The sequence below is a fragment of the Mytilus californianus genome, unplaced genomic scaffold (assembly GCF_021869535.1).
Source record: "Mytilus californianus isolate M0D057914Y unplaced genomic scaffold, xbMytCali1.0.p SCAF_8, whole genome shotgun sequence".
Classification (NCBI taxonomy): Eukaryota; Metazoa; Mollusca; class Bivalvia; order Mytilida; family Mytilidae; genus Mytilus; species Mytilus californianus.
In genome coordinates, this window is record NW_026262734.1 from 6,035,800 (window position 1) to 6,049,150 (window position 13,351).

Sequence of the window (13,351 nt, forward strand, 5' to 3'; positions counted from 1 at the left end):
GACAATATGATAACGTAATGAATAACAGCTTTGGATAAATGTTACCTGATACAGAACATTAGAATTTTTCAATTTCGTCACAAAAAGTTAAACACAATAGTGACTATTTTCACCGGAACTAACATTTGGCAGGTGTCTAAGACTGTAAAAAAAATGTATAGTTATTTACATCATAGAATGATCTTATTCGAAAATAAGTAAGTCAATTCATAGAATCCAACAGTAATGATTCGAAAGACCATATATATATTTTCTTAAACATCTGTAATTTGTACTCTTTCCAAATCACTATAGCTGGTTTTATTTAACGAACATTTACATTCTTTCAACAAAGAGCCTCATATCGAAAATCAAAGATTTTTCTTTCTGTATCATTCATCAAACGTAAAACGGGGATCAACGTTCATAAGAAATGGCCCTTTTCTTTAATGAAAGTTTAACCAACAGGATTGATGATCTAGAGGGTTACAATGAATACCTTGCTTTGAAGTAATGTATGACTCTTTATTTTGAGGTAACTTTTATTTTTTCCATTTCCTTCTTCACTTTGAATTTAATTTATAAGTTGTTTTTTTTTTATGTTTAAACTTCAACAAAAAATTGAAAGTAAACACTTTAGTTGCGGACATATAAAAACGTATTAAATATTTTCATCCACTGAAAACAGGCTCTTCTACGATTACGTTATTACATGTCGGTTTTATCCAAGAAGTTACCTTATACATTAATTAAGTTAAAACAAAAAAATATGAATTTCCTTGTTTTAATATAAACGAATTTATCATATAAAGCGTACACATCCTCTTTCTAACATAAAACAACACGTATAACAATCACGTGTAAGTTGTGCAAGTTAAATATAAAGCAGACTTCAAGCATTACTGACATTTACTATTCTAATCATGGAGAGCCATATCAAATTACTCTTTTTCTTCTTCATACTATTTGTTCTTGTTCCGAATGGTGTCGACGGAAATGGTATGTATAATTTTTTAATATTGTTGAATTTTTGTCAAGTAAGTATAAAAATTATAGTATTTTATAGTACATCGTCTTATATAACACATTTCTAACATATTAGTTAGTGCCGTCATACGTTTGTGCGTCAGATATTTTTCATAACAAACTGTATCTTTTAAAGGGGCATTAACAGCTGCTGTCAAATTCATCTTCAACGATTTGACTCAAATTCTCATATTTGATTTATAACATACTAAAACGTATATCCAAATTACAAAAAGTCTAAAATAAACAATTAACAATGCATGGACTCGATAATATGTATCGACATTTCGTGTGTATTTTTGTCTAGACGTCATCTAATTAACCATCGAGATGACCTCCGAAGACGGCCGACGGTCATATAACCCGATATAAATATAAATATAAACATATAACATTCACGTGCAATTGGATTTTTCTAGGTTTGTTTGATTTCATATTTTAGGTTAAAAAGTATGTTTTTCGTTGTTTTTACCTGTGTAAGAATGATTTTTTTTGGGGATCGAATCAGTCAACCAAATGATTCATCCTTATTTCACTTTCAGTTTTGAAATTATTTTCCTTTTAAAAGCTGTATACATGCGCAACCCATCTCCAGCTAAGGGCTTAAATTAATGGTCACACGAATACGAATGCAATGAGTTCGAATTATTCACTTGCAAGTGATTAATTCACCAGCGATGTTTCTTATCTTATTTTGACAAAATTGAACCAAATTGGCTGCTAAAAGCGAATTAGTATTTCACTATATCACTGTCATTAATGATTGAACAAACAAAAGTCATATTTTATTTTTTTTTTATCTCGTAGCTAATGCCCCTTTAAGGCAATTACAGCAATGTATGAAAAGACGGAAAACATGTTTGTTACTGTTGGAATTTTTTTAACTTATAGGATAATTGTGATTTAAACTACATTGTATATTTTACGTTTTTTTTATAGAATAAAATGATAAATATAAAATAAGGAGATGTGGTATGATTGCCAATGTGACAATTGTTCACCAGAGATCAATTGACAGGTCTAATTTATGTTTAAAAAACGAAGCATGATAGACAGCAACAAACAACAGTACATCGTAATAAAGTCATCTCCGCTCGCCTTTATTTTGTTACTATTACGGATAATTACGCCCACTTTCACCAAACTCTGGAATCGCCAATAACAACAAAATCCACGAATTAGAATTTAATGTCAAAATCAAATGATGCATTTTTAAATTAAAATTTAAAATCTTTTATTTAGAGTTGACATTCAAAATGCACGGTTTCTGAAATACATGTTTTCACACCTGAAGTTTAATCAACATGAGATCACATCCAGTTTTTGGTGGGGTTCGTGTCGCTCAGTCTTTAGTTTTCTATGTTGTGTTTTGTGTACTGTTGGTCTTTTTCTTTTTCTTTTTTAGCCATGGCCTTGTCAGTTTATTTTTGACTTATGAGTATGAATGTCCCTTTGGTATCTTTCGCCTCCCTTTTTTAATCAAGAAACACGTTATTTAGCAGAATTGGATATATTCATCCTAGGTAGTGATCTTTCAAACTAGTAGCATACACTACATTAACAGTGACATAGAGATTTTTTATGTCAAAACCAATATAATATTGTTGAAGTTTGTAAGCTAAAACCTGATTTCACAAGTTTGTTTCCGCTTAGCGCCACAATCGAATTTGAAACTTTATTTAATATTGCTTGGCATTTATTTGGGAGACATTAAAAATAAAAATGCCTGACCCCCACCCCCCCTTCCCCCAAAAAAAAATATTCTTGATTTAAATCATACATGTATGTAAATGCCTTTTTTTGTATTTGTATTGATGTATCAATGTATCAATACAGATTTGTTTTGGTCAAATGTTTAAAAAAAAAATAATATACTGCTTCAAACTAGTGTTTTAATAAATTAACCAAACAATATATTTTATAGTTTGTAAGCTAGAGCCGGTAACCGGACTATGTTTAGCAAGCTTTCAAAGATACTATTACAATTCGAAAACGGCACAATGTGAACAATTTATATACGGTGGATGTGGTGGAAATGGTAACAATTTCAAAAGTATTGCTGAATGCCAGGCTGCTTGTCCGTAACATATGTGTAAGTATGTTGTATATTACGGTTATGAATGAGACATTTGGTGGTACATGTACATGTGTCAGGAAATAGAAGTTCCATCATAATATAAGTTCCAAATGGAAGAAATATTACATTTTTTTTTATTCCTGACGGAATGAGATTATAGAAAATGTTTGTTTAATTAAAGGTGTACTGAATATAACAATAAATCACTGTACAAATATAAGTATAAAATTCAGCAGCACTGAATTGAACAAAATTTCAACACTACCGTTTTATCAAGTAACCGTTTATTACTAATTTACAAGAACATAGGAAAGTACCATAAAAGTGTGAGTAAATTCATGGAATTGTAGTATATGGAATGGTTCTATTTCAATTTAAAACTGAGGCTAAAGAAGTGCATATCTGAAAACCTTTGAAAGTTAAGCCAACCACAAATCACACATTAGGAATTACATAAGATTAATTTGATTGGTTGTTACACCACAAATCACACATTAGGAATTACATAAGATTAATTTGATTGGTTGTTACACCACAAATCACTTTAGACGGAAACATGAGGATCTGGATTGGGGGGAGAGGGGGAGGGTCCTTAATTTCTGTATTCTTTAAATTTTCAGGGCATTTTTCTTTATCTGTAAAAATACTGTAAAAATGCTTATTCTGTACATTTTTCATTTCTGTAATCAATATTAATTTTCCACAGTTATTCGTTATACTTTAGTTCGTTATTCTCTATTCTTTACATATTTTGCTCATTTTTCTCTAACACTAAGGTTGTGAGTACGAACGTCGCACGACCTTATTTGACTAGGATTGCCAAATTTCATACCGAATTGAGACCTCACTGGTTTTCTACATCAATAAAAGCTGGCCACCATGATATTTATAAGAGTGATGAAAGTTGCGTAAACACCAACAATCACCAATCAATCACAAACCATCTTCCTCATTCATTATTTCAAGTCACTATGTAATCTTATATTGCTGATAAAAGCTGTTTGTATTTACAAAGGAAATACTGTCATACTGTATACTGTCATACAAGTGAGAGGTTTAGCTAGCTATGAAACCAGGTTTAATCCACCATTTTCTATATAAGGAAATGCCTGTACTAAGTCAGGAATATGACAGTTGTTTTCCATTCGTTTGATGTGTTTTAGCTTTTGATTTTGCCATTTGATAAAGGACTGTCCGTTTTGAATTTTGCTTGGAGTTCGGTATTTTGTTATTTTACTTTTTCCTTTGAATCCATACAGAGAATGTATGAACACACTTATGTCAAAGGACATAATTTTTGCACACACTAATATCAAAGGCCACAATGTATGAACACACTAATGTCAAAAGACGCAATGTATGCACACACTAATGTTAAAAGACACAATGTATGCACACACTAATGTCAAAAGACACAATGTATGCACACACTAATGTCAAAGGACACAATGTATGCACACACTAATGTTAAAAGACACAATATATTAACACACTAATGTCAAAAGACACAATGTATGCACACACTAATGTCAAAAGACGCAATGTATGCACACACTAATGTTAAAAGACACAATGTATGCACACACTAATGTCATAAGACAATGTATGCACACACTAATGTCAAAAGACGCAATGTATGCACACACTAATGTCAAAGGACACAATGTATGCACACACTAATGTCAAAAGACACAATGTATGCAGACACTTATGTCAAAAGACACAATGTATGCACACACTAATATCAAAGACACAATGTATGCACACACTAATGTCAAAAGACACAATACATTTATGAAACAAGAGTAAAAAGACATGAAGGGGATACGTTTATGACACATAAATCAAAAAGACCAAAAATACATAGAGACATATAGAGCGCAAAGTACAGTGTTCACTAATGGACACGTTTATTGAAAGCCGACCCCGACCTTGACCTTTTGACATCATACAAAATTAAGGAGCAAGTTTTATATTGGATATAACCAGATTACCTTACGCGATCAACCTGGAATGGCATCTGTTCCAAAATAAAATAAAATTTCAAATATATATTACATATCCACACATAACAAGAAGAAAGGAATGCGGTTATATTTTGAATTAAAATGTGCGTTTACATTTATCTCTTTTGTTTTTTTCAGATTCCATAAAGAGGTTACAATTACAAATGCAAACAAAATAAAAGATATTTGATAATTCATAATAGAAAGAATTGTTTTTATTTCGACCAAAACTGATGATACATTTCCTTTTTTTTAAACTTTTTAATAATTGTTTTTCTTTACATATCCAATCAAAAAACCTTTTAATGGTAGGAAAACAGTTTTGTCTAATCGCGAAAACTGTTATTTAGGCGATAATCGACTCTTCTGCAATATCTGATATCACTTCTGGATTTGATGGAAGTTCTATTACACAAATTTCACAGTCACTATCATGATTACTCATCAGTTGTCAGGTTAGTGTTGCATAAAACTTCTTCCTGTGCTTAAAAGTTTATTCATCAATTAATGACGACCCATATTTGACTGATTCTCGGTAGTACGATATCCTACGGCTACCACGGATTATACATATACATGTATATTATCCAATAGCCAGTCTCTCTGTTACAATTAAGTGCACATGCAACGATCTTTGCACGTGAAAAAAACCCTTGTAATAACTCTTTCACCGGTTTAAAGGTCGCTTATTTCAAGATAAAATCTCTATCTATGGTATATAAAAAAAAGAGTAGCCGGAGTAACCGACGGAATAACCAAACTCATGAATATAAACTGAAAAGGCCATGGCAAGAAATGAAATACTACAAAAAGACAAACAATAGTCTAAGAAACACAACATAAAACAGAAGACTGAGCAATACGGACCCAACCAAAAAAATCGGGGTGATCGAACGTGCTCCAGAAGGAAAAGCGGATACTGCTCCACATGTGGATCCCGTCGTAATTTGTACCCTTCCTGTATGTAACATAATATTTGCCTCTTGACGTGAAACAACAACGATTAATCAATCAATTCATAGAGTACTCAGTGCAGCTGATATCTGTTACCGTTATTCTTACCCTTCCGGAGCACGTATTCAGTGCAGCTGATATCTGTTAAGATATCTCTACTCTTCCGGAGCACGTCCTTAGTGCAGCTGATATCTGTTACGGCTATCCTTCTCCGTCCAGAGCACGTACTTAATGTAGCTGATAACTGTTACAGATATCCGTACCCTTTTAGAGCACGTACTTAGTGCAGCTGATATCTGTAACGAATATTCCTCTCCTTCCGGAGCACGTACTGAGTGCAGCTGATATCTGTTACGGATATCCTTCTCCTGCCAGAGCACGTACTTAGTGCAGCTGATATCGGGTATGGATATCCATACCCTTCAGGAGCACGTACTTAGTGCAACTGATATCTTTTGCGGATATCCTTCTCCTTCCGGAGCACGTACTTAGTGTAGCTGATATCTGTTTTGAATATCATTACCCTTCCTGAGCATGTACTTAGTGTAGCTGATATCTGTTACGGATACCTGTACCCTTCTAGAGCACGTACTTAGTGCAGCTGATATCTGAAACGAATATTCCCCTCCTTCCGGAGCACGTACTGAGTGCAGCTGATATCTGTTACGGATATCCTTCTCCTTCCGGAGCACATACGTAGTGCAGCTGATATCGGGTATGGAAATCAATACCCTTCCGGAGCACGTACTTGTTGCAGCTGATATCTGTTACAGATATCCTCCTTTCGGAGAACGTACTTAGTGCAGCTGATATCTGTTATGATTATCATTACCCTTCTGAAGCACATATTCAGTGCAGCTAGTATCTGTTACGGATATCCGTAACCTTCCGGAGCACATATTTAGTGCAGCTTATATCTGTTCTGGATATCTAACTTTTCGGAGCACGAACTGAGTGCAGCTGATATCTGTTACGGATATCCCTACCCGTCCGGAGCACGTACTCAGTGAAGCTGATATCTGTTACGGATATCATTATCCATTCGGAGCACGTACTTAGTGCAGCTGATATCTGTTACGGCTATCCTTCTCCGTCCAGAGCACGTACTTAATGTAGCTGATAACTGTTACAGATATCCGTACCCTTTTAGAGCACGTACTTAGTGCAGCTGATATCTGTAACGAATATTCCTCTCCTTCCGGAGCACGTACTGAGTGCAGCTGATATCTGTTACGGATATCCTTCTCCTGCCAGAGCACGTACTTAGTGCAGCTGATATCGGGTATGGATATCCATACCCTTCAGGAGCACGTACTTAGTGCAACTGATATCTTTTGCGGATATCCTTCTCCTTCCGGAGCACGTACTTAGTGTAGCTGATATCTGTTTTGAATATCATTACCCTTCCTGAGCATGTACTTAGTGTAGCTGATATCTGTTACGGATACCCGTACCCTTCTAGAGCACGTACTTAGTGCAGCTGATATCTGAAACGAATATTCCCCTCCTTCCGGAGCACGTACTGAGTGCAGCTGATATCTGTTACGGATATCCTTCTCCTTCCGGAGCACATACGTAGTGCAGCTGATATCGGGTATGGAAATCAATACCCTTCCGGAGCACGTACTTGTTGCAGCTGATATCTGTTACAGATATCCTCCTTTCGGAGAACGTACTTAGTGCAGCTGATATCTGTTATGATTATCATTACCCTTCTGAAGCACATATTCAGTGCAGCTAGTATCTGTTACGGATATCCGTAACCTTCCGGAGCACATATTTAGTGCAGCTTATATCTGTTATGGATATCTAACTTTTCGGAGCACGAACTGAGTGCAGCTGATATCTGTTACGGATATCCCTACCCGTCCGGAGCACGTACTCAGTGAAGCTGATATCTGTTACGGATATCATTATCCATTCGGAGCACGTACTTAGTGCAGCTGATATCTGTTACGGCTATCCTTCTCCGTCCGGAGCACGTACTTAGTGCAGCTGATATCTGTTACGGATATCCCTACCCTTCCGGAGCTACTTAGTGCAGATGATATCTGTTATGGATATCCATACCCTTCCTGAGCACGTACTTAGTGCAGCTGATATCTGTTACGGATATCCCTACCCTTCCGGAGCTACTTAGTGCAGATGATATCTGTTATGGATATCCATACCCTTCCTGAGCACGTACGTAGTGCAGCTGATATCTGTTACGTTATTCATATGTTAAATTCAACCTACACTTAGTAAGTGGTTTATTGTTGTCCCAGACTACCAGGTTCCCTATATGTGTAGCTGTCAAAACTCGAATGCTGTTTCTCTGGAAAATAGACTGGCTATATCTTCCAACCTGTTTGTTGAAATCCTGGTCAGTCAGAGGTGGGGCATAGTATTCCATGTGTCCATCATTCTATAAGAAAACATTCACTGTACGTATGAAAACAAGATGCGGGGTATGTGCCAATGAGACAACACAACCAAACTAATTTTAATCAATTAATTGAGAACTGAAATTAATTATTGATTATCCAGTTTCTGTCAGTTAATAATGTAGTTCAGAACTCTTTATATATGTCAGGATTTTGGAGAGCATATTTTACCAAGCAGTGAAATATCAACTTGCCAAATTTGTTTTAAAATTATGAATATAATGACATTGATGTTTTGGCCAATAAAAAACACAAATTACATCCTACATTGACCAACTGTTAATATTCTGTTCTGTTTTTTTTATGTTTTATTCCTGGTTTGATTTGTTTATAAGATAGTTGTAAATAATAACCTGGCATGTGTCCTGTTGGCATGCATTGTAGTCTAGTAAAACTTCAATTTTCTTTATAGATAGGATGTAATTCTCACTTACCCAATGATAAAATATGACTTGTGATTCACTGTTCGTCACCAGATAGTGTATATCATCAGGATTAATTAAAAATAAAATTCTGTAATCCAAACTTAGGATTCAACTCGGCTGTACACATAGGGGATTCCCCATCTACAGTCCAATTCCATATTGACAAAACCTGAAACAAGAAGGCTCAATTAATGTAGGCATATCTAAAATCTCAAAAAAAGAATGTTCAATATATCTCTTCTTTGTTTGTCAAATTATAATAGAAGGACAGAGGTCAATATCAACGCCAGCTATAATGTAGTGAGCTGATATGGCAATGTGTGTTTATTTGAGTGAAGAAAAATATATTGAAAACTCTATTTATAATGTTTTGAAAATTAAATGTCAGATGAGATGGGTGTCAACATATTGATTTTTTTCACTTTTTTTTGCAATTTATTTTATAACACAGTCAGGGATAAAACTTATACCAATAATTACTATTTCAGCAGACTGTCTGATAATTCAAATGCTTTTTGAGATACTTTAGTTTACATGAGGATACTTAGGTATTAAAGAATTATTGCACCACTGCACTATATTATTTACACAGACAAGTTTAAGCATGATCTGCAATAAAAGTATAATGCTTTCAAGTTTAAGAGAGATATTACGATAACAAGTCTTAGTCAAATTACTGACAACTTAAAGTTTGTTATAATCATATTTTTTTTAGGCTTAGCATCTATCAGATAATACAAGGGACAGTCACAATTTCTGGTAATGTCTTTCATGTTACGTTTAAGTTAAAAACAATATTCAATAAATAACTAATGCATGATGAAACATATAATACTGAGTCCAACCTTATTCAATTTGTCGTAACAAGATTTTTTTTTAAAAATACCCTCTACAGAAAAACAAATGAAATTTTTTATGACAAAGGGAAATAACTCTAAAGGTTCTATTTTCTTTACTGACATAACTGTAATAGTTTGATTCGTTGATGATTGCTTAACATCATGTAATAGTTTGATAGAAATATTTCAATGGTAAAGCAAGATATTTTCGCATTTAGAATGTTTTAAATACATCAATATTGGAAAATGGCCAAATTGGTTAATCAAGTCTTAAGATATTGTAACAACAAATTTACATGATGCAAAGCATAGCCAAAATTGCTGTTATTTACCCGGTGTAAGTGTCCCAGATAGTGACCATACTGTTCACTTCCTTGTCTCCTGTAGCTAACCATCTTTTATCTTCACTAACACATGTAGAGGTCAAGGGGTTTGACTGACAAAAAGAATTGAAAAACCATATTATATCTAGTATACATATTCTATATTACAATGTACACTAACTTAACTTTAGTATCCTGTTATTCCTGTTTGATCTAAATATTAACATACATATATATTTGTATCATAATAAAGGATAATGGTACTACATGTAGCTAATGTATGTCACCAAACATCACTTGTTAGGGTCAATTATAAGGAATCTACAATTTTCAATAAAAAAAACTACCTATAATTAATTTATAAATGTCAGCAATTCATTTTTGTGTTGTTTTGAGAATTGGAAAATAAAAATCAAGAAAATAAAAAGATGCCCCTAAAGAACCTAATGTATTTTAGATATATTAGAATCATATACATGTATATGTGAATCCATAAAAGGTAAAAATGGTATTGTGTTAGGTATTAGTTTAATTATTCATTTTTTTATAAATTCTTTTTTTCATGGTTACTATAATTATAATGAGATTCTAGAAATATTTTCATGGTAGTATTATGTTCAGATGTTTTGCTGTTCAAAAAAGGAAATCTAGTACCAGTAATGTGATTCCTTTAGAAATAACACTTACATGTCCTTGTAATATATGCTGTCTATTATTCTCAAAATCAAACAGTACACCAACATGTGCACAGGCATACATTATCAGTTTACGATTATCATCTGTCAAATTCAACACTTGGATATTTCTGTTTAATCCAAACGACCATACAATATTCTCAAAAGAAGAATTATAAATACTAATGCAACCATATAATCTTCAAACTTATTTTACCTTGTATATACACTTCTAGGAATATCATTGGTTAAAAGTGAACATGTGGGAACCGAGTATATTTAATAATAGGTCAATGGGTGTGTTTTATTTTAAATACACTGTCAGTGGCCGTGGTTTATTTTAAATACACGTTTAGTAGTAGAGTTATGTTCCTTCAAAAAATATTTAAAAATGGCGTTGTTCCAAAATTATCATACATAATACATAACATTTTCATGCTTTTAGACAATAACATGTCTTAAAGATGCTGACTTTCACACTGTAAATAATTGAATGTTCTGTTTAATGTCGTGTTTAAATTGTGATTTCCCAGCGTTGAGACGTGTCCATCGCAAGAATTAAGTCAATTTTGCTCCAACATCATTACATGTCTTCAAAATTAGGAGAAATGTAAGTATGTTGTGTTTTAAGCTTGGCATACCTAAAACATAGTTTTTTTTCTGTCACAAATTCAGTTAATGATGAGTCCAGTTGACAGTCATCACACTGTAGCCAATAAACTTACATGTTAAATTTGTTTAATATTTAGGACATCCTTATAAGAATTACATGTATGCTTAGGATACCTTAATTCTTATTCTAGCATGGTTTAGTGTGATTTATATTGTTCTGATAACACCTTATTACTATTTGTGATATTTTTAATTGACTTGAACTATTGACATTACACAACAATCACTTTCTTTTGAGAGGTCAACATTTAACAGGAACGACTGTGATGTCAAATAATGATAATTTTTTAAATTATGTGGATGCGATAGCATACTAAAGCAGTTGTGGCCTGTCTGGTGATGTTGATAATCTTTAAATTTATCTTACCTTGTATACACTTCTATATGGAATGGTTGATACCTCCATATGTCAATATGGAATGGTTGATAACTCCATATGTCAATATGGAATGGTTGATACCTCAATATGTCAGTATGGAATGGTTGATACCTCCATATGTCAGTATGGAATGGTTGATACCTCCATATGTCAGTATGGAATGGTTGATACCTCCATATGTCAGTATGGAATGGTTGATACCTCCATATGTCAGTATGGAATGGTTGATACCTCCATATGTCAATATGGAATGGCTGATATGTCAATATGGAATGGTTTATACCTCCATATGTCAGTATGGAATGGTTGATACCTCCATATGACAATATGAAATGGTTGATATGTCAATATGGAATGGTTGATACCTCCATATGTCAGTATGGAATGATTGATACTTCCAAATGTCAGCATGGAATGGTTGATACCTCCATATGTCAGTATGGAATGGTTGATACCTCCATATATCAGTATAGAATGGTTGATACCTCCATATGTCAGTATAGAATGGTTGATACCTCCATATGTTATTATGGAATGGTTGATACCTCCATATGTCAGTATAGAATGGTTGATACCTCCATATGTCAATATGGAATGGTTGATATGTCAATATGGAATGGTTGATATGTCAATATGGAATGGTTGATACCTTCTCATGTCAGTATGGAATGGTTGATACCTCCATATGTCAGTATTGAATGGTTGATACCTCTATATGTCAATATGAAATGGTTGATACCTCCATATGTCAGTATGGAATGGTTGATTCCTCCATATGTCAGTATAGAATGGTTGATGCCTCCATATGTCAATATGAAATGGTTGATACCTCCATATGTCAGTATGGAATGGTTGATACCTCCAAATGTCAGTATCGAATGGTTGATACATCCATATGTCAGTATGGAATGGTTGATACCTCCATATGTCAGTATAAAATGGTTGATACCTGCATATGTCAGTATGGAATGGTTGATACCTCCATATGTCAATATGGAATGGTTGATACCTCCATATGTCAATATGGAATGGTTAATACCTCCAAATGTCAGCATGGAATGGGTGATACCTCCATATGTCAATATGGAATGGTTGATACCTCCAAATGTCAGCATGGAATGGTTGATACCTCTATATGTCAATATGGAATGGTTGATACCTCCATATGTCAGTATTGAATGGTTGATACCTCCATATGTCAGTATGAAATGGTTGATACCTCCATATGTCAGTATGGAATGGTTAATACCTCCAGATGTCAATATGGAATGGTTGATACCTCCATATGTCAATATGGAATGGTTGATACATCCATTAGTCAGAATGGAATGGTTGATACCTTCACATGTCAGTATGGAACGGTTGATACCTCCTCATGTCAGTATGGTATGGTTGATACCTCCATATGTCAGTATGGAATGGTTGATACCTCCATATGTTAATATGGAATGGTTGATACCTCCATATGTCAATATGGAACGATTGATACCTCCATATGTCAGTATGGAATGGTTGATACCTCCATATGTCAATATGGAATGGTTGATACCTCCATATGTCAATATGTAATG

General features: G+C 33.9%; 2 protein-coding genes across 2 annotated transcripts; both read left to right on the plus strand.

The window, feature by feature from the left end:
• Positions 1-11,785: 11,785 nt before the first annotated feature.
• LOC127711853 (foot protein 1 variant 2-like) lies at positions 11,786-12,426 on the plus strand. Its single transcript, XM_052218017.1, has 2 exons — positions 11,786-12,075; positions 12,189-12,426. Exons 1-2 carry the CDS (start codon positions 11,786-11,788, stop codon positions 12,424-12,426), a joined length of 528 nt encoding a protein of 175 aa, XP_052073977.1.
• A 17-nt stretch (positions 12,427-12,443) lies between these two features.
• On the plus strand, positions 12,444-13,349 carry LOC127711854 (foot protein 1 variant 2-like). The gene has a single exon (XM_052218018.1). It carries the CDS (start codon positions 12,444-12,446, stop codon positions 13,347-13,349), a length of 906 nt encoding a protein of 301 aa, XP_052073978.1.
• The last annotated feature ends 2 nt before the right edge of the window (positions 13,350-13,351 follow it).

What these genes read in the sequence shown, in the direction of transcription:
- LOC127711853 (XM_052218017.1), top strand. Translation starts at nt 11,786, where the DNA reads ATGGAATGGTTGATACCTCCATATGTCAATATGGAATGGTTGATAACT. An exon ending in GTTTATACCTCCATATGTCA is followed by an intron (nt 12,076 to 12,188) that starts GTATGGAATGGT and finishes TCCAAATGTCAG; the next exon opens with CATGGAATGGTTGATACCTC.
- LOC127711854 (XM_052218018.1), top strand. Translation starts at nt 12,444, where the DNA reads ATGGAATGGTTGATACCTCCATATGTCAGTATTGAATGGTTGATACCT.